The sequence below is a fragment of the Ailuropoda melanoleuca genome, chromosome 10 (assembly GCF_002007445.2).
Source record: "Ailuropoda melanoleuca isolate Jingjing chromosome 10, ASM200744v2, whole genome shotgun sequence".
In the NCBI taxonomy this organism is placed as follows: Eukaryota; Metazoa; Chordata; class Mammalia; order Carnivora; family Ursidae; genus Ailuropoda; species Ailuropoda melanoleuca.
The window spans coordinates 5,786,903-5,807,200 of NC_048227.1; the positions used below are offsets into that span (position 1 = coordinate 5,786,903).

General features: G+C 51.6%; 1 protein-coding gene across 1 annotated transcript in view; it reads left to right on the forward strand.

Annotated features, from left to right (window-relative positions):
* Positions 1-20,298, forward strand: part of LOC100483776 (myosin-16) — a 61,692-nt gene that overhangs the window by 5,645 nt on the left and 35,749 nt on the right. Inside the window, exons 5-20 of the mRNA XM_011231026.3 lie at positions 183-210; positions 532-628; positions 1,406-1,498; positions 2,537-2,600; positions 2,880-2,978; positions 4,646-4,749; positions 5,491-5,629; positions 5,986-6,254; positions 8,175-8,345; positions 9,781-9,960; positions 11,608-11,734; positions 12,705-12,763; positions 13,631-13,718; positions 14,454-14,571; positions 15,749-15,869; positions 19,565-19,701. Of these exons, the coding sequence (XP_011229328.2) occupies positions 183-210; positions 532-628; positions 1,406-1,498; positions 2,537-2,600; positions 2,880-2,978; positions 4,646-4,749; positions 5,491-5,629; positions 5,986-6,254; positions 8,175-8,345; positions 9,781-9,960; positions 11,608-11,734; positions 12,705-12,763; positions 13,631-13,718; positions 14,454-14,571; positions 15,749-15,869; positions 19,565-19,701 (1,894 nt within the window). The remainder of the gene's footprint in view (positions 1-182; positions 211-531; positions 629-1,405; positions 1,499-2,536; positions 2,601-2,879; positions 2,979-4,645; positions 4,750-5,490; positions 5,630-5,985; positions 6,255-8,174; positions 8,346-9,780; positions 9,961-11,607; positions 11,735-12,704; positions 12,764-13,630; positions 13,719-14,453; positions 14,572-15,748; positions 15,870-19,564; positions 19,702-20,298) is intronic.

The window sequence follows — 20,298 nt, forward strand, 5'->3', positions numbered from 1 at the left end:
CAGGCATGTGGCCGTGGACCCCACAGGCCTCGGGGGTTTGGGCCTCTGCTGGTTGCTGCAGCCCACCTCCAAGCTGGGTGGGATGCAGGGAGATGCAGACTGATTGGCCAGGGTGATGTCAAATGTCTAGTTTCTAAGTGTTTCCTAATTACATCTTCCTGTTGCTGTTTTCTTCCCTGCAGATCGTGAAAATCAGTCTATGCTAATCACGTAAGTGTCCCTTCTGTCTCTCAGTCTATATACATATAATTAAGTTTGTGTCTTACAGATGTAATTAAGCCTTCTTAGAATTAATTGGTGGGACTTTGTATGGAAATCTGCAGGCTGTGAGTGGGCTTAGCAGGACATCAAGCCTGCACCTGGGAAACTGAGGGGGGCCTCTGTGCCCCAACCCTGCGCCCAGCTGTCTGTCCCTGTCCTGGCTGAGGGATGAATCACGGGAACGCTCAGCCTGCACCTTCTATTGCTTTGCTTCTCTGTGGCCAATCTCCTCTTGGTGCTTCACTCGTCTGCTCCGTTTTCCACTTGCAGTGGAGAATCTGGTGCTGGCAAGACTGAGAACACGAAGAAGGTCATCCAGTACTTTGCCAACGTCAGAGGAACTGGCAAACAGTCCTCAGATGGAAAGGTAGGGCCGACGGGCACACCTAGAGTCTGTCACCCCAGCCCACCCTGTCTTCAGGCACACACAGGGGGGCATACGGGGGGGCACACACGGGGGGGCATACATGGGAGGGCACACACATGGAACCACACACAGGGGGCACAAACAGGGGGGCACACACAGGAAGGCACACACAGCAGAGCCCATGTGACCCTTGCAGCTGTCCTGTGGGTTGGGGCCATTTTACAGAGGAGTAGACAGGCTTGGAGAGAAGCGTGGAACCACATAGGGAGAAGGAGCCCACAGACTTGGGTCTCCTCCTACAAGATGTATTCCACTGCCCCAGGTCCCATCCCTCCCCAGAAGGGCAGGTGGCAGGGCCACTGGTGCTTGGCAGGGGAGAAAGGGGAATACCAGCTCCTCCTTCAGCTGCTTCTGCAGACCCTGGTGGCCGGGGACACAAGGAGCAATAGCTGGGCCAGTGGCATCTATAAAAGCCCACAAAGCAGAGAAGAGTTTGTGAGGAAACCAGAGACACCCCGGGAAGGGTTTTCAGGTTCACTCAGGAGTCTCTCCAGCAATAGCAAAGCATGGAACAACAACTAAGAAGCAAGGCCCATCATCTGCCAGGTGCCCCTCCAATGTCAAGGCTGCAGAGGGACAGTCTTCGGGTTCCTTCCTGCCCTGATTTCTAGGCCTCCCAAGGCCCTTCCCCTCCTAGTTCCTGGCTCAAAAGCCACAGTCTTTTGAAAGCCCTGAATCCCCAGGCAGCACCCAACCTTGTGTTTCTCTCTGGGTCAGGGGTCCCTGGAGGATCAAATCATCCAGGCAAACCCTGTACTGGAGGCTTTCGGGAACGCCAAGACCATCAGAAACAACAACTCCTCTAGATTTGTAAGTGTGAGCAGCGGCAACCATGGCCCCTGGGGGTAGGGGAGGGGTGGGGGGAGTTGGGGGGGACAGGTTCCAGGTAAGGAAATTGGGGCTGATTTAAACATGCAAATGGAATGAGGCAAGTCACAGAATTTCCTTCCCAGAGATTTTTAAGGTCTTATCTGTCGGGGTCTATATCAAACAGAGCTCACGTCAGCATTTAAACCAAGGAGCTTGAAAGCAGAGACTTGGTAACTCGGTGATGGAGAGGCTGAGAAGTCAGATGGGGGAGCCAGAGATTCACAGTGGCTGGAAGCTGGGACAACTCCTCTCATCCCTCCCTTCCACCCCCTCCCAGTCGGGAGGGATACGGGAAACGTGCTGTCCCTGGGGCCCTGGTGGATTCTGGAGCTAGCTCAGCCCTCTTGTGGGAGCTCCACCTCCCCACTAGCTGAGGTGCTGTCCTGGGAGGGGAAATGCTGGGCTTCCCTCCTGATTCCCAGTCTCCTGCTGGGGCTCCTCATTGCCTGAGCCAGTGGGCTGGCAGGGAGCCTAGGTAAACAGAGCTGGGGCCGGGAGGAAGGGAAGGCAGGTGAGAAGGGGGGGGCAGACAGGCCAGGAGCAGCAGTGATGGAGACACAGAGACACCTATTTCCAGAATTTACCAGTGGTTCTACCAAAGGCCAGGGAGAGGAATGCGGTGTCTCAGTAAGGAAACTCAGTAGTGTGCCCCTACATCCGGGGGCCAACTTACCACCATGTCTGCCTCTAAGCAGACTTCGCAGGAGTCCCAGCCCCTCCTGCCAGGGCTCCTCTCCCCAGAAATGCCCTGTGGGGCTACCCCACAGACCCTAAGTTTTGCTCCAAGCCCTGTCCATCCTCTCTATCTGTGTGGGAAATCTGTGGCTCCATGTACAGCGACATCTGGCCCAGTTACATTCCAAACAGCGCCCTTGGAATTCAGGGGGGCTGCCAATGAGGGACTGTGGCCAAACCTGGCCCACGTGTTGGTCTAGAACTACCTGCATCCTCCCTCACGACCCTCTCCTCCCTGCTCAGGGCAAGTTCATCCGAATCCACTTCGGAACGACAGGCAAGCTGGCTGGAGCTGACATCGAGAGCTGTGAGTCTGGCCCCCTTTGGAGGGTTCTTCTGGGCGGGACCAGCTACATGGTGTGTGGGACCCAGTGTGGGGGGGTGGGGGGTGGTGCTGGCCCTGCTCCTGGGCTCCCCTCCGTGGGCAGTCAGGCCCCCAGCAGCCGTGTTCAGGGCAGAGGGAATGGCTCGCCAGACTGGCTATTGTGTGGGGCTATAGGGAGAGGGGAGCCCGTCGGCCGTGGCACGCTGTACTCCAGACAGAATGGGACTGTATTTATGGACATGCTTGTGTCTTCCTCTCCAGATCTCTTAGAGAAATCTCGTGTCATCTCACAGCAAGCCGCTGAGAGGGGCTACCACATTTTCTACCAGATTCTCTCTAACAGGAAACCTGAACTTATTGGTAAAGATCTTTATGTCTGTCTGCCTGCCCCTTAACTCGCTTTGCCTCTCGTTTCAGTAACCAAAAGGTTCCCAAGGGCAGAAGGTCCAGTGACCCCCCCCCCTCACCCCGTGGTTCTGCAGGAATCCCTTCGAGCTACGTGCATAGGTTACAGGGAACTTTCTCAAAGTTCAACTCACATCCCATCTTCACGATGGCCTCATGAGACTTAATACCACTTTAGACCCATACCACAGATAGGGCTTTGGAATGCCTGCAACTCACGGCTGAGACACAGACCTGGAATATGGGACTTGGACCTGCTGCCTCTGGGCCCAACACTCAGACAGGTGCAGAGAGGTCAGCCCAGGACCACTGAATGTGCAATAACAAGAGGCTCCCCTCTGGGTGGACACAGCCCACACTGAGTACATGGTCTGATGAGCAGAGTATACTCACTCACCTAGGCGCTCTTGTGCAGGCACCGACCTGCTCAACTGTTCATGGCAGGCCTCCTCAAGATATAAAGTCAGGGGAGAGATGAAGACTCAATCTCCCACATACATACCTCCTAACCCTACCAGAGACTAGTAGTGTTCCCCACTCAAATTTAGGCTTTATTTACCTCAGACACACTGTCCTTTTTAATTAATGGATGGCATTTTGAAATTGGAAGACTTCACATAAAAAAAACAAAACATAAGGGGCGCCTGGGTGGCACAGCGGTTAGGCGTCTGCCTTCGGCTCAGGGCGTGATCCCGGCGTTATGGGATCGAGCCCCACATCAGGCTCCTCCGCTATGAGCCTGCTTCTTCCTCTCCCACTACCCCTGCTTGTGTTCCCTCTCTCGCTGGCTGTCTCTATCTCTGTCGAATAAATAAATAAAATCTTAAAAAAAAAACATTTAAAAAAAAACCAAAACATAACACCATCAACTTCTTGGTTTCTCTGGAGTAGCAAAAGATCCAGGAGCCATGAGCCTGGCCTCCCACATGCCACTAATCAAGGCAGTTGAGTGGTGGTGGCCCCTTCAGATGGAGCTCAAGCTCTCTTGTTTACCACACTCCCCACCAGGCCCTATTGCCTCCTTGACCCTAGAGCAGGGTGACAGCCAACATTTATCTTCCTTCTTGGGCTCTGGTTTTTCTCAACAGTAGCATGAAAGTATTTCTTGCACCCATGTCTCTTACAAAAGTGGAAAAACAAAGATAGACCAAGAAGGGCACACATTTGAAGAAAAAATATATGTATTTCTTTGTAAAAGCAACAATATCCATGCATATTATGTGCAAGTGATTGTTACTGCCCACTGCAGACATTGTGTTACCTCCTGCTTTAGAGTATAAACTGCTCTTTACAGGACAAAGGAAGGGGAAAGGTATGAATTAATTTATTCCAAAAATATCTATGGGGGGCCCAGTAGGCGCCAGCTACTGGGCCAAGTAGCGAAGGACACAACCAGGTTGCTGAGACCCTCTTGCCACCCTAAAGCTCATTGTGTGCCCCGTTCAAGTCCCTCCGTGACTCCGGGCGATCCCAGAGGGACCGTGTCTTATCCAACTCTGTAACCTCACCATGTCCATCATCATGCCGGGCACAGGGGAGGCATTTAGGGATCTGGCTTAAAATGGAAAGAGAAGAAAACTGCATGTCACTCAGCCGCTAACCTGCTTTCCTGCTCTTGGCAGAGAGTTTGCTGCTGGTCCCCAACCCTAAGGAGTACCACTGGGTGAGCCAGGGCGTCACCGTGGTGGAGAACATGGACGACGGGGAGGAGCTGCAGATCACAGATGTGAGTGGACTGGCGTGGCTGGCACGTGGCGGGGAGAGCCAAGACAGAGACCGTGAGGGCCCCCCACACACTGTCACCAGAATTGGGGTGAGGGCCACTCCAAGCGGCCAGGCAGCAGCCCAGATCCTCCCCTGGAGATCTCTGGGGCTGAGCTGCACTTCTCTCCAGCCTGTCATAGCAAGCAGAACCAAACTAGGATTCCACAGAACCTAGGGGGCCACGTACTCCAGCCTAGCTAGAAGTGACCCTCTTGTCTCCCCATTCCCCACTGCACCCCCTCTCTTCTTTTATGACATTGAGCACCTGTAAGTTCTGTTAGGGTCTGACAATAGAAACAATTCCTGATGCGCCTTTGCCTTTCCCTCTCCCAGTACCTAGCATGAAGCCTTAGCAGTAATAATGATGGTAATGATAATGCGACTTCCCATTTGTTATTATGTATCAAGTGCTATGTGTCAAGCATTGGACTAAACATTGACACATCATTCTGGTTTATCCTTATGACCACCTATGATCCCCCTTTTGCAGATGACTAAACACAGACCAGCGAGGGTAAATAAATACAATGACTACATTGCAGAACATCTGGTCTGGGCTCCTTGGAGGAAAACGGACCTGCCTCCGGGCCAGGGTGTGTCTGACCTCCAGAGCCCAGGCCGTACCACCGTGGCCACCCCCACGACCGCAGGGCCACAGCCTCTATGAGAAGCCAGGAGTATCTTGCCTTTCTCTTCCCGGCAGGTTGCCTTTGACGTGCTGGGCTTCAGCCCAGAGGAGAAGATAGGCGTTTATAAGCTGATGGGGGGCATCATGCATTTCGGGAACATGAAGTTCAAGCAGAAGCCCAGAGAGGAACAAGCTGAAGTGGACACCACGGAGGGTAGGTGTTCGGCTGGGGCTGTTCACGGAGGAGGCAGCCAGCTCTCTGAAGCTTCATGCGCATTTCAGAGACATGCTGTAAAGAGATTCAGAGATGTGCTTGGATATCCAGACATTGATAATCTCAGAGAGATGTGACAGAGAGTCAGAGCCACGATTCTGGTCTCTATGCTCTGCTTTGCCACTTGACCTTGAGCGAGTGTGGAAACCGTCTAGACGTCTCTTTTCTCATGGGCAACACGGAGTCTATATTACCCTCCCCTTCCCCCTTCCCTAACCACAATAGACGGTGCCGGGGTTCTCCGGGGCAGGGCATCATGTTTCTCTCAATCACCTGCTTTTTCTGTCCCTACTTAGTGGCTGACAAAGTCTCCCATCTCATGGGTCTCAATTCCGGGGAGCTCCAGAAGGGCATCACCAGGCCCCGGGTCAAAGTAGGCAATGAGTTTGTGCAAAAGGGCCAGAACATGGAACAGTGCCACAACTCCATCGGGGCTCTGGGCAAGGCCGTCTACGACAAGATGTTCAAGTGGCTGGTGGTCAGGATCAACAAGACCTTGGACACCAAGATGCAGAGGCAATTCTTCATCGGCGTGTTGGACATCGCTGGGTTCGAGATCTTTGAGGTGTGCCTGCCCTGGCATTCTGTTCCTGCTTTGGGGTGGCCATTTTCCTTTTAAAAGCTACTTTTCACCATGTTTCTCTTGTTTCTCATCTTGGACCTGAGGCCGGTCTCAGTTGTTTGCTCTTGGGTCTCTGACTTTAGGCATCCAGAAAGTTCCGTCTTCATTTGTATGGTGCCAAATCATAAAGAATGGGGTGAACATACTGGATAGAATGGGTGGCGTGCTGGAGCTGGCCTGTAATGGTTCACAAGAGCCGATTGTTGAATTTTCAGGAATTTTGTGATCCAGTTGACATCATGTTGATATATGACATCATGTTGATCCATTTACAACATGGAAATTGGCCAACACTTCAAATCAGGCTCACCCTTCCTTCCTTCGTTCCTTCCTTCCTTCATCCCTCCCTCCCTCTCTCTCTCCTTCCTTCCTTCTTCCCTCCCTCCCTCTCTCTCTTTCTTTCTTTCGTTTTTGAGAGAGAGTGAGCTGGTTTACCAGCACAACACTGGTGGCCTCCCACTTCTCTCCTACACAAGAGAGACTCAGGTCTCCTCACAGACTGGTGTTGTGGGTCAGAAATATTTTACCTTTATAATTGGAGGCAACATGATTAAGAGTCAGTAGATATGGTTCTGGACTCAGGTTGGCCCTCAACCAGCTGTGTGACGTGAGGAAAGTAGCTTCCCTCTCAGAGGTTGAGTCTTCTCAACTCTAAAATGAACAGTCTGGAAGAGATGATCTGTAAAGTCCATTTCACTCCATTATTGTATTATTTTAAGATATCTACTGGCCACAGATGGATTTAAAAAAACAAACAAACAAACAAACAATCAAACAAAAAAAACAGCTTAGCCCAGAGGAACCTGGGTGGCTCAGTCGGTTGAGCGTCTGACCCTTGATTTTGGCTCAGGTCTGGATCTCAGGGTTGTGAGTTCAGGCCCCATGGGTTACATGCTGGGCATGGAGCCTACTTTTAAAAAAAAAAAAAAGAAAGAAAGAAAGAAACCCAGCTCAACCCAATTTCTTTCAGGCTCTAAAATGCTAATTGGACTGCCATCTACAATAGAATCATTTAATTTCATAGGCAGAAGGAGGCTTAGAGTTTCCAAACTGTGCTCCCTGGCATCCTGACGGCCAGCAGAGGAGGGACAAGGAGAAAGGAGGGTGCTCTGCACCAACAACAGAGTGTGTGCAATAAACAGACAGGGTTCGAATCCCAGCTTGGCCACTTCCAAGCTGTGGGCCTTGCTTTCTCCACCTGCTAATGGGGACACTGCTCAGTCTTGCCTTGTAAGGCTTTGAGCAGGTGCAGCTCAGTGCTGGATCTGGCACAGGGGCTCTGTGATGACAATGGCACCTCTGCTTTAACCTGTTTTTCATGCAGCTTTAGCATCGGATTTCATTAAGTGAAAGCACTTCTCTGATTTTTTTATTTTTTTAAAGGCTCATAAACCCCTCAAACCCTTTCACCCTACAGATGAGGATAAAAAAACTGCACAGAGAGAGAGAACTGTCCAAAGGCACACAGGGGGTCAGAAGCATAAAGCCTCTCAAATGATTTCTATCCTGGGAAGAAAATGATTCTTTCCACAATGATTTTCATTAACCACACAAGGGGGGATTTGAGGTTTGGGCCCCCCTACCCCCTCCCCCAACTCTCTTCTACCCCCCTCCCCCACAGCCCTGCTCTGAGGGTGCTAAGCTGTTCTGGGCCTTCGCAGGGGAGGGTAACTGAGATGGGCTTCTTGCAGGGCTGATGGAGGACCGTCCAGTGGTCAGCATTCAGGCCTCTCGGGCAGCACCTGACAATGGTTGGCCCTCAGCAAATTTGAGCTTGGCTTGTGCCTCGTCCCTCAGTTCTGGTCCCAGGGAGGCTCTGCCTGGGTCCTGGCTGACGCCCCGCTCTCTACCCTCCTACCCCAGTTCAACAGCTTCGAGCAGCTGTGCATCAACTTCACCAACGAGAAGCTGCAACAGTTCTTCAACCACCACATGTTCGTGCTGGAGCAGGAGGAGTACAAGAGGGAGGGCATCGAATGGGTCTTCATCGACTTTGGCCTTGACTTACAGGCCTGCATTGACCTCCTGGAAAAGGTAACCTGCTGCTCAAAGGTGGGGCTGAGAGAGAGGCCAGGGCCCTGACCGGGGTGTGCCTTAGAAGGGGAGTCATTGGGGCCTGTGGGGAGATGGCACTAGCAACACCGCTAATGACCTTGGTTGGTCTGGCCTCTAGCTTCCTCTCTGCAAAATAGGTACAGTAGTGTTGCAATGACCACAGTTAGTTGGGCTGTTGGCTCCCTCAACTCACTGGCTCATCCTAAGCTACCACACGTGCGTGTGTGTGGGGTGGGGGGCAGTGATGTATTACAACCATTTCACATGTGGGAACATTGAGGCACAGAGAAGGGAAGTAACTTGTCCAAGGTCACACAACCTGTGAATGGCAGAGTCAGGTTCTAACCCAAGCAGTCTACTGGCCACCTCTGTAATCACACCATAGGGAACGTTTTAGCAAAGGGCCTACTTCAAGAATATATATGGTTTAATCAAATGCAGAAAAGGGATAGAAAAGGGACATTAACAGGACAGATGACAAAATCTGACCAGTCTGCTCATAGGATCGTAACATTGTTAATTTCTTGGTTTTCATTATTGTTACTGAGGTTGTGTTAACATTTCGAGAAGTTGGATGAAAGGCACGTAGGAATGCTTCACACTCTTTTGCAAGCCTAAAATTATTTCGAAGTAAAAATTTAAAAATAAAGGAAAAGAACTAACGTATGTTGTATTTGAGGCTCAGCCTAGGGGCCGTCATAGAGAAGTTATCAGCAAGGCAGCCAGGGGTCTCTGATGTGAGACCAGCCTTAACCTCCCAGGAAAAGTGTCTCCAAAAACAGGCTGCGTGCACAATCCCCCCCGCCCCCATCCCCTAACATCTACAAACACCTCCCTGTCCAGCTGTCATAGAACCTGAAATGTCCTCATGTTTGAGCTTTGGGGTTAAGCATTGCCCTCTTCCAGAAATCTTCCTTAGAGATCCAGACCCTCCATAGATTGGGGGAGGAAGGGACAGCATTTATGAGCTCCCTCATTCTGTGAGAAAAGACCTAGAACCATCTGTGACCCATGGTAGCCAGGAATGTCCTTGAGGGCAAAAGCGAATAAAAGAGTTAAATGCAAAGAGGACAGGTATCATTGACTTTACCATTTTCCTGAGGGCCAAGCCTGCCTGGCACCACTGTTTGGGAGGGGTTAGCATTTGGGGAGCTACATAGCCCCTTCCGACATCCATCTTTTCTGTTAGATTCAGTGAATTCTAGCTCTTTCAAGTCTAAATGGCTTTGGCATTCAAAGACCAGACCATGTAGCTAGTGCACCATTACCAGGGCTCCTTGCCCAGAGTTCTGCTTCCTCACTGGCCACCTGGGTGTCTGGGTCACCCCTTCCACCGCCCCCAGGCCAACACCTGAGTGGCCCCATTGGGGTCCCCTGGCTTCCTGTAACACCATCCACTGCTCTTCCCTTCTAGCCCATGGGCATCTTCTCCATCTTGGAGGAACAGTGCGTCTTCCCCAAGGCCACCGACGCCACCTTCAAGGCGGCCCTGTATGACAACCACCTGGGCAAGTCCAGCAACTTCCTCAAGCCCAAGGGGGGCAAAGGCAAGGGGCCTGAGGCCCACTTCGAGCTCGTCCACTATGCAGGCACTGTGAGTACCCCCTCAGCGCCCCCTGTGGACACCTTCCTGCTGCATTCGGCTCTGGCTACTGTAGGTCCTTCCTGCCGTGCCCTTCCTGCTTCCCACCTCCAACCAGCACAGCCGCCATATAGCAGGGTGATCTGCTCAGTGAAATGACCTCTGACTCATACTTCCTCATCACTTCTCCCTCAGAGAATTCCAAAGCAATCCAGGGAGCAGCCAGCAGTTGACGCCCTCAGACCCTCCAGGGCCACACCACTGTCTATGGCCCTCGGTTTGACGGCTGAACTGAGATCTTGGACAGAATTTCCAACACTTGCAAAAAGAGAAAAGAAATGCCATGAGCCCACCAATTATCCCCCAAATTGATTAACTTATTGCTCTGACAGCTCGTGGCCACCAAACCAACAAAACGACATCTCCGGAGTGGCTTTTTCACTCATGACAAACTTAGTCCTTGGGGAAGAGGGAATTAAGTGCCGCCAGGACTCGGGTTCTATTTGAATAATGGATAGGGGAGACAATATTTGTTCAGCCAGCTTTTAAGAATGAGTTTGGTTTCCTTGGGATTGCAGTATTGCTGTAAATGCCAAGGCTCCTGTTACCCCTCGAGTTTGTCGAATCTCTGTGGGTTTAACTGCAGGGAAATAGCAGCCTTAGGACAGAGCTGTCAGGAAAGCTGCTGTTGGAGTGGGCACTGGGGCCAGGAGCTGATGATCTCATCAACCATAACAATGCCAATTACTTGCAAAATGGATCGTGCCAATGCCTAGAGCAAACAGCAGGTTGGGAGCCTGATTGCGGTGCTCTACCTCACCTCCCACAATGAAATGAGAAAAGCTCTGTGTTTGTAGCAATGGAATATTTAAAGTCTAATGGGGTTTCCGCACCATTAAGAAGACTCTAAAGTAAGGCCCAGAGGTGATGAGTGTCTATACGCTATATAGAAGGAAAGCCCAAAAGTTTTGGCTTCTTATCTGCTGCCCTCAGTTCCCTATGCTCAGTGGAAGAATCTGAAAGGGGCTTCTTCTTTGCCTCTCCAGCTTGGGCCACATGGCAAAATGGGCAGCAGAAATTAATGGATGCCCAATTACCTGAACACATGGACCCCCCAGTTATAGATGGATGGAGCCCCCCCTTCCACCAGGCAGTGGCCAAGGGATGTGCGCCCTTGAGCAAGGACAGACCAGACGTCCTTGTAGGGAGCTTTTCATGTAGCTCGGGATTTCACTGGTCAAGGCTAGTCACTCACAGCAAGGGCTGAGCCTGGAAGAAGATCAGTCTGCCTGGGTAGAAAAAGAGCCTGAGGTCAGGCAGGCTCAGAGTAGCCAGCGAGGAAGACATGCAAGAGAAGGTCACGGCCGGATGGAAAGTAGCTGGGGAGGCCTTGTTTGTCAGAAAAGCTCAGAGACAGGGTAGCGTAAACAGGCAAACTGCAAATGCCCAAGAACACAGATAATGGGGCCCCACCTCCTACTGTAGTTCAGGGACATCCCAGGACTCCAGGAAATGTCAAGAATGGAAGCCCCCAGAGATGGGGCTGAAGGTTGGTCCTGGGAGCCCAGAGCAGGCCGTGCTGTAGGTAGAGGTTCTGGCTGTGGGACCTGGAAGGCGGAGGCTGGACCCGAAGGTCACCGCTGGTATTGCCCCCTCCAGGTGGGTTACAACATCACAGGCTGGCTGGAGAAGAACAAAGACCCCCTGAATGAAACAGTGGTGGGCTTGTTCCAGAAATCATCCCTGGGAATCCTGGCCCTTCTCTTCAAAGAAGAGGAGGCTCCAGGTACAGCTGACCCCTTATTGTGTCCAGTCTCCCTGTGCTGATGCCCTTTAGTGACCAAAATGGAAATAAGGAAAAAAAACTCTCGTGTTCAACTCTTGCTAAATGAATGAATGAATGACAAGTTGCTTGAGGTAGGCCATGGACGATGGTGCAATGGAGAGATACAGATGCATTCTGGGAAATTCCATCAACTGAATTGATCGCTGGGCCCGTATCACCTGTAGGTGGAGCAATACTGCCTTGGAAGAGTGGAGGCCCAAATGCTGTGTGCTTATTTTCTGCTCACTGTTCTTCTCTGTCTGAGTCAAAGGCCAAACCCAGCCCTGCCTCCTACCCCATGGAGGTCATGTGGCGCACAGGGAAACACCCCAGGGTGGGAGCTGCCCAATGTGGCCACCATTCATAGGGGCAAGATGTGCAAATTTCCTCGAATTCAGAGATGTTTTCACCATCCACATGCAATTCCTCTAGATGGTCTGTGGCTCCTCTTCCTTCCCAGGCAATGGGCGGTTTGTCCCCTTGTGTAGCCCTAAATCACAGAAGGACACACACTTTCCAGAGAGCATATGCCCCTTTTGACAATTAGGCCACAGTCACCCCATTCACCCATTCCCTGGTAGATCTCTGTTTCCTGGTGTGAGGGCCCCACCTTACCTAGTCCCAAGAAAAGCCCCCCCCTTTTTTTTGAGAGAAAGAGAGAGCATGCGGGGAGGGGCAGAGGGAGAGAGAGAATCTCAAGCAGACTCCCTGCTGAGCGCAGAGCCCAGTGCAGAGCTCAATCCCAAGACCCTGAGATCATGACCCGAGCCAAAACCAAGAGTCAGATGCCTAACTGACTGAGCCACCCAGGCGCCCCCCAAGAAAAGCTTTTTAAACCAGAGAATGCATTTCCTTGACACAGAACACTATGGGGCTGACTGTCCCCATGCTGTTTTCTGACATGAAACATGCTTGTCTTTTCTTTCCTCAGCTGGAAGCAAGAAGCAGAAGAGAGGGTCTTCCTTCATGACAGTCTCCAACTTCTACAGGGTAAGTAGGGGCTGCCCTGTAGGCCACTTTGCATCCAGTGACCCTGCCTCTCCATCAAACCCTCCCTTCTAATGGTGTGGTGGTCAGCCTGCCATCTCACAGCCAAGACAAGATGATTTCATTTCCATGCCTACAGTTGCCTCTGTCATTCCAGGAGTCGGCTTCCTTCTGAAGGGGTCACAGAACCATAGGCCCTCAGGGCAGAAAAGACCCTTAGAGATGGTGCAGTCCAACCATGTCATTTCAGACTACAATCCAGAGAGTGACATCAATGGACATATCAGTGCCTAAGATCTTGAGCCCTAAAGTTGGCTGGCAGATCTTCTGGGCTGATCATAACTTCCACAGATTTAGGGCGTGACTGGGAACACATTCCAAAGTGTAGGTGGGCAGCCACTAGGGAGATGTTGCACGAAGAAAGATTTCAGTATTTCCCAAGGATCTGGCTGCCCTAAGGCAGAGCGGGCTACCTCCCTGGAGGTGCCCCAGCAGAGGAGGAGGGACCATCCAGTGGGGAGGGTAACAACAGGCAGGGCTTTGTCCTCACAGGCACTACAGTTCCTTCTAGTACTGAGACTCTACAATGAGCCAGCACTGAGTCAGGAAAGGCCCTGCTTGCTGAAAACCACGTCACCTTGGGCAAGTCCCTCCGAGAGGACAGCCGCTGCCCAAGATGCTATTCATTATGATAGCCACTAGCCATACGTGGCTAGTGAGTACTGGAGAAGAGGTTGGTGTGGCAGAAGAACTCAATTTGAATTTAATTAACTGAACTCTAAAATAAATCCCTCTGCCGAGCATGGGTGTCCTGCAACACCAGCACTGAGCTCTATTCAGTCCTTCTGTTTCTTTTTCCTCTGTCCCCAGGAGCAGCTGAATAAGCTGATGACCACACTCCACAGCACTGCTCCCCATTTTGTCCGCTGTATTGTCCCCAACGAGTTCAAGCAATCAGGTACATCATGGGCTCTGTGAAGTTAGTGCTTGCTCAAGTGAAGTACCCCCATTTACAGCAGTTTAATTGTTTTTGAAATACGAAGTACTTGTCTCTCTTTTTTGCCTCCCTCTCCTCCCACCAATTTTTTCAAACTTGGACAATTCTGACCCACAGAAGCAATAAGAGTTAATAAAAAAGCTAACATTTGTTGAGCACAAACTGTGAGCCAGGTATGAATTAAGTCTGCTTTTAATCGCCAGGGATGATTGGGGCAAAGCAGGGCACAAAAGGATCCCAAAAAAATGGATCATCCAGGGGCGCCTGGGTGGCTTGGTTGGTTGAGCATCCGACTCTTGGTTTTGGTTCAGATCGTGATCTCAGGGTCATGGGATCGAGTCCCGCATCAGGCTCTGTACTCAGCGCGGAGTCTGCTCGTCCCTCTTTCTCCCCCTCTGCTCCTTCCCTCACTCACACACTCTCTCTCAAATAAATAAAATCTTTAAAGAAATGAGTCATCCAAAAATCATGTTCTAGCTGCTTTGTAAAGCAAAAATCATGTTCCGGCTGGGTGGGCACCAGCTGGAAGTCACATTCAGGAGGGCCTTTGGGCCTTGGCTGAATTGCAGGGCCCCCTGGGCAGTGATGGGAGGAGACGGGGGTTGACGACACAGACGCTCAGCGTTCTGCAGTGGCAAGGAGCAGCCTGTCCCACCCGAGGGTCCTGACGGCGTCCTGTGCCCTCCCTCTTGGCAGGCGTGGTGGACGCCCACCTGATCATGCACCAGCTGGCTTGTAACGGAGTCCTGGAAGGCATCCGTATTTGCAGGAAGGGCTTCCCAAACAGGATGCAGTACCCAGAGTTCAAACAGAGGTGAGTGGTGTCTCCCTGATACCATGAGTCTACGGTTCTCAGTTTCCAGGCACTGACTAATTGAGAAATACAGTCCTGTTGTGGCAGACACTACACCTCACAGCAGCACCACGTCACTGCCATTGGCCTGACTTTCACCTGCCAGAACGTGCATTTCTTTGCCTGGGGGCCTTCTCTGGCTCTGGAGCCTGCTTTGCTACTTGGCAGGCTGAAAGTCTCCCGGAGTAATGCCTCCCCAGGAGCAGCCCTCAACCAGTGGCTGAGGACAACTGGTGTATAAATACTTCAACTCCCTCATCCTTCTTGGTGGGCTAACTATGAGGCGTGCTCTGTACTGGCTTCCAGATAAATGTCTAAGGCTCTCCAGGTTAAAGTTAGAAAAATAATAACAATTAAAAAGCCCTGGTTTGTAGCGTCTTTAGATTTCCATGGGATAAACACTCCCATGGCTGATTTCAGGCCAGCAATGTGACGTCACTGAATGACTGAATGTGGGGTTGGGTAGAGATGCACACAGTTGGCTCCTGCAGGTTCCAGCACACCACTGTTCCCTGGGTCCCCTAGCAGCATTAAGCCCCAGCTGCCCATTGTGATAATGGGTCTGATAACATGCCTCTTACTGACTTCCCTGACCCCCTTCCCAACTCTGCCACCCCCCCCAAATAAACCATTTGCACTTAGATCCCTGTCTCAAGGTCTGCTTCTGGGGGATCCCAAACTGAGATCTCCACCTTAGGCATTGTTTTTCCTTCTACCCCCTCCCTACCTGCTAGAACATATGACCACAGAAGGACAGAGCAGGACAAGTCACTAGAGGTCATCTTGTCCAAGGCCCTCCTTGAGGGCTCTAAACAGGGAAGGACTTGTCTAAATCACAAAGACGGCTGCTGGCAAGTCAGGAAAAGCAGTGCTTCTCCTATGCCTGGAAGGAAAAATCCGGAAGGAAAGATTTTGGTTGTCTTCATTTCCAGGAGCACCTGCCTTCTCCTGAACCCCTGACCCACACCAATGTTCGCTCCCCAAGGTTTCCTGTCCCACCCCACTGCCTGCTGCGGCCATCTGTAAAATAGGTCTAACCCGTGACTCCAAGGCCGTCGCGAAGATCAACTGCGTGAATGTGCTTCCTGAGCTTCCAGCTTGGGCATGACGATGACTGTCATTGTCTCTCTCCCACCAGGTACCAAGTGCTGAACCCCAACGTGATTCCTCAGGGATTTGTAGACAACAAGAAGGCCTCAGAGCTGCTGCTCGGGTCCATCGACCTGGATGTGAATGAATACAAAATCGGGCATACCAAGGTAGCGTCTTCCGGTGACACTCCCTCCCTACGCCACCCAGGCTTGATCCCAGAAGGTGGGCTTCAGGGTGTGAATTCCAGCTCAGCCACTGACCAGCTGCCTGCCTTGGGCAAGCCCCACAGCTGCGGGGAGCCTCAGTTTCCTCCTCTGAAAAAGGAGAGCTTGATACAGCTGATCTCATGGGATTTGGGGGGTGATTAGCACTAATGTGGGTGAGAAGCCAGCTCAGACATGTACTTAATAGATTATTTCCTAGGCCTGTAGGAGTCCCAGTCAGAATCAAGGTCCTGGGTTTGACTGGGGCATGAAGCTGTGTGTGTGTGGGGGGGGGGTGAGGTCTGAGAGTGAAGCACTATAATCCCAGCCCACCCACATTGAGAGCTCCAGCCCTGAGCTGGCAGGTGAGTCGGGGCTGACTCAGAGAAGCTTCCTGATCCTGACTCACAGGGCCTGGGCTGCCCTGTGTCTGTCCCACTTCCTGGCCCCGCAGAGTCCTGCTGGGATTGTCAGGGCCAGCCAGGCTAATGGTGCGAGGTGTCCATCTACAGCTGCCCAAGCAGACTGCACCCCAGCATGACAACCAGGGTGACCCAGCAGGGGTCCTAGCTTTGCATTCAGGAGCCTCAGGCTCAAAGCCTGTCTCTGTGGAGCCCACAGGCCTGCTGGCGCGCACGGACGCTCCAGGCTGTGTGCATATCCAACACATCTGGCCGCTTAGCAAATGCTCCTAGAGCACCTCCCGTGCCGACCGCGGTTCAAGGCTCTAGGGATACACCAGTGAACAAACAGACAGAGTCCCTAGCTCCCTGGAGCTTGCTCCTGGTAGAGTGTTGGCAGAATTATCATTGTAGGATCTGCCAGAACTCTCAGCTTTGGCCTCCTTCACAGTTAAGACACGTTGCATACAGCTAACCTGATTTATAGGAACACTTCAGGTTTTGCCACAGAATCGCTGAATACTGGCTGCTTCTGCCACCCCCCACCTTTGAAGGATGGGAAACGTGAGGAAGCGGGGACGGGGGCATGGAGCTGATGTGCCCAGTTCCACAGAACTAGGCGGGACAGAGCAGGCCTCAGGCCCCATGACGCTGCTCTCAGGAAGGGGAGATGAGGCTGCCGTTGCCAGCATCTGACACCACCACGACTGGCTGGGCAAATGGACTGCAGTTTGCTGTTGTTCAAGGGTTACATTGGGAACCTCAGGTCCAGATAAAGGCCTGGGGATTCTGGGGACAGCTTTGCTCCCCAAGGACCAGCCAGGCTCTGGTGGCAGAAGCAGAACAGAGAACAGGATGTTTCTGCCTGTTCCCATTGTTAGCTCATGTGATCCCCACCCCCTGCCACAGGCTCACCTCACCTCTCCTAGAGGGACACACCTCAATGACCATCCATTGCGAAATATCAAGACACATTTCATGAAATCAAGCCCAATGTCTCAACCCCATGATGGCTAGCTCTTTGGGTTTTTGTGGGGGAGGAAGGCATTGGAGAGGGAGCATTCTTTTTTTTTTTTTTAATTTTATTTATCTAAGAGAGAGAGTACAAGCTGGGGAGAGAAGCAGAGGGAGAGGGAAAAGCCGACTCCCCGCTGAGCAGAGAGCCCAACGTGGGGCTTGATCCCACCTGAGCTAAAAGCAGGTGCTTAACTGACTGAGCCACCCGGGCGCCCCGAGAGGGAGCATTCTTTTGCATTCTTTTCCTGTTGGTATCCATAGCATCCACGTAAAAGATTTAGTTGGGGGCTCTGCTATAGTCTCTCGGGGCTGGGAGGACTCAGGGTCCTGCACTCCCACTGAACAGGAGGGGAGATCGAGGCTTCCCCAAGGAGAGTGGCTTGGCTAAGGTCACATAGCACATCCAAGGCAGGCTGAGGCCAGGTACAGGTCTCCTGGATCCTTCTGTCCTTCTAGAAGTTTCTATCATGTCTTACTTAAAGCCTACGAAAAGGTATTACATTATAAAACATACTACTAGTAAAACAAACACCCATGAGCCCACTTGAAAATCCAGAACTCAATCTTTGCATTTCTCTCCTCAGGAGTAACCCTTGTCCTGAATGCTAACCATCCTCCTGCCTTTTAAAAAATAGTTTTATCGGGGCGCCTGGGTGGCACAGCGGTTAAGCATCTGCCTTCGGCTCAGGGCGTGATCCCGGCATTATGGGATCGAGCCCCAACATCAGGTTCCTCCTCTATGAGCCTGCTTCTTCCTCTCCCACTCCCCCTGCTTGTGTCCCCTCTCTCGCTGGCTGTCTCTATCTCTGTCAAATAAATAAATAAAATTTAAAAAAAAATTAAAAAATAGTTTTATCACATATGCATCTGGCCTCGGGTTTTGCCCGGTTTTGAGCTTCATGGAAGTATCATACTTGATAAACTCCTCTGTAACATGCTTCTAACACTTCATAGCATTTCCAAGATTCATCCTTGTTGGTTGGAACATGACAGTCATTCATTGTCACTGCCGTATCAGGCTGCCTCAGACACCCACACCACAATTACCCTTTCTCCTGCCCTTGGAAATTGATCCCCACCCCCGAAGTTATTAACAATGCTACTTTGAATATCTTTGTGCATGGTCCTATGGAGAAGTTTCTTTAGAACGAAATCCTCAGCCTTGGCTGTACATTAGAATCCTTTTGGGGAGCAGTAAAAATACCAATGCCAGAGCCTCGTTCCAGAAATTGTTTGAAATCACCTATGTCCAAGTATCAGCACCTTTCCAAGGCCCTCCAGGCAGAAACGACGTGCAGCCAGGGCGGAGATAGGTATGTGAATGCTGAGGAGGATATTCACCCGTTTCAGGGTGTGCAAACATCTAACTTGATGAGGGAATGCCAAACCATTTTCCAAAACTGTTGTACCAACTCACCCTCCCCTTGATCCACAACCCTGCCAACACTTTTCTTTTTGGAAGTCTTAAAAGTTACAGGTGGAGGGAGGAGTGATTGGTATCTTGCAACATTAATTTGCATTTCCTGGAGGTTGGGTATTTCCTGCTCCTTCTAACACATTGCAAAGCTGGCCCTATTTTCCTAGGGATGTGTCCCGTTCAGAGCTGGGTGCCTGAAATTGTGCAGCATTGGTAAAACTGCATCCTTTCTACAGAGTCAACCCCACCCCTGCCCTCACTAGCCCCTCTTCCCACTCCCAGGTGCCTGGGGGACCGTGACTGTCCAAAGGCTGTTTTGCATGGCAGTAAAGAAATAAGACCCCTTGCCTCCCCGGCTGCTGGGCAGTCACCATAGCAGCGAGGACCGTGAAGATCTATCACCTTCTACTTACAGCTTCACAGTTTATACAAGACTTTTCCACCCAATATCTCTATCTAATCCTTATAGCAACCCTCAGGGAGGGATCAACATCCCCATTTCACAGATGAGGAACTGAGGCCCTGAGATGTGAGGAGACACGTCCAGGGTGATCCAGCTAGTAAGTGCAAGGCCAGGGCTGGGACCCATAGGAGGAGCCAAGGGCGAGGGGAAACAGATCCTGGGGCCAGCAGTAGTCCTGCTATTGCCGATGTCCAGGCTGGAGCAAACTGTTCCCGGGGGGCCTCAAACACAAGCACCAGACTGGCCCTCTTAACTTTCAAGGACCTTTCCGAACCTCTGGTGCTTGGATTTAAAACTCCTCGCCAGCGGCTGCTGCTCATGACAGCTGTGCTATTTTCAGACGACTGTGTCTTTCTCCCAGGTATTCTTCCGAGCCGGCATTCTGGCTAGGCTTGAGGACATGCGGGACGAGCGGCTGGCCAAGATCATGACGATGTTACAGTGTCGCCTCCGGGGTTTCCTTATGAGGATTGAGTTCAAGAAGATGCTGGAACGAAGGTAGCACTCACGAGCACCAACGGGTCAGGACCACTGAGGCCACGCTCACCCACACAGGATGACCAGGGACCCCGCCACACACACAGTGATCAGCTCCATTAGCGACAATGGGCAGTGAGATGAGGGGAGGGTGCCAATGTCTTCGCTGGCCCAAAGAACCCTGCTGGGGTCCTGTATTCATTTTCTAGGGTTGCTGTAACAAAGCTCCACAGCCTGGCTGCCTTGAAACGGTGGAAACGTGTTTTCGCACAGTTCCGGAGGCTAGCCGTCTGAAATCAAGGTTTTGCAGGCCACACTCCCTCTGAAGCACTAGAGGACAGTCCTTTCTTGCTTCTTCCAGTCCCAGTAGCACCAGGCATTTCTTGACTTGTGGCCACACCATTCCGATCTCTCCCTCTGTTTTTGCAAGGCCTTCCCTCTGTGTCTATGTCTCCACACCAGCTTCCTTCTTTTTATATGGACACTGGGCATCTTGGGTTAGGGGCACACCTTTCTCTAGTATGACCTCCTCTTAACCTAAGTAATGACGTCTGCAAAGACCCTATTTCCAAACAAGGTCATGCTCACAGGTACTGGGGGTTAGGACTTCGGCATATC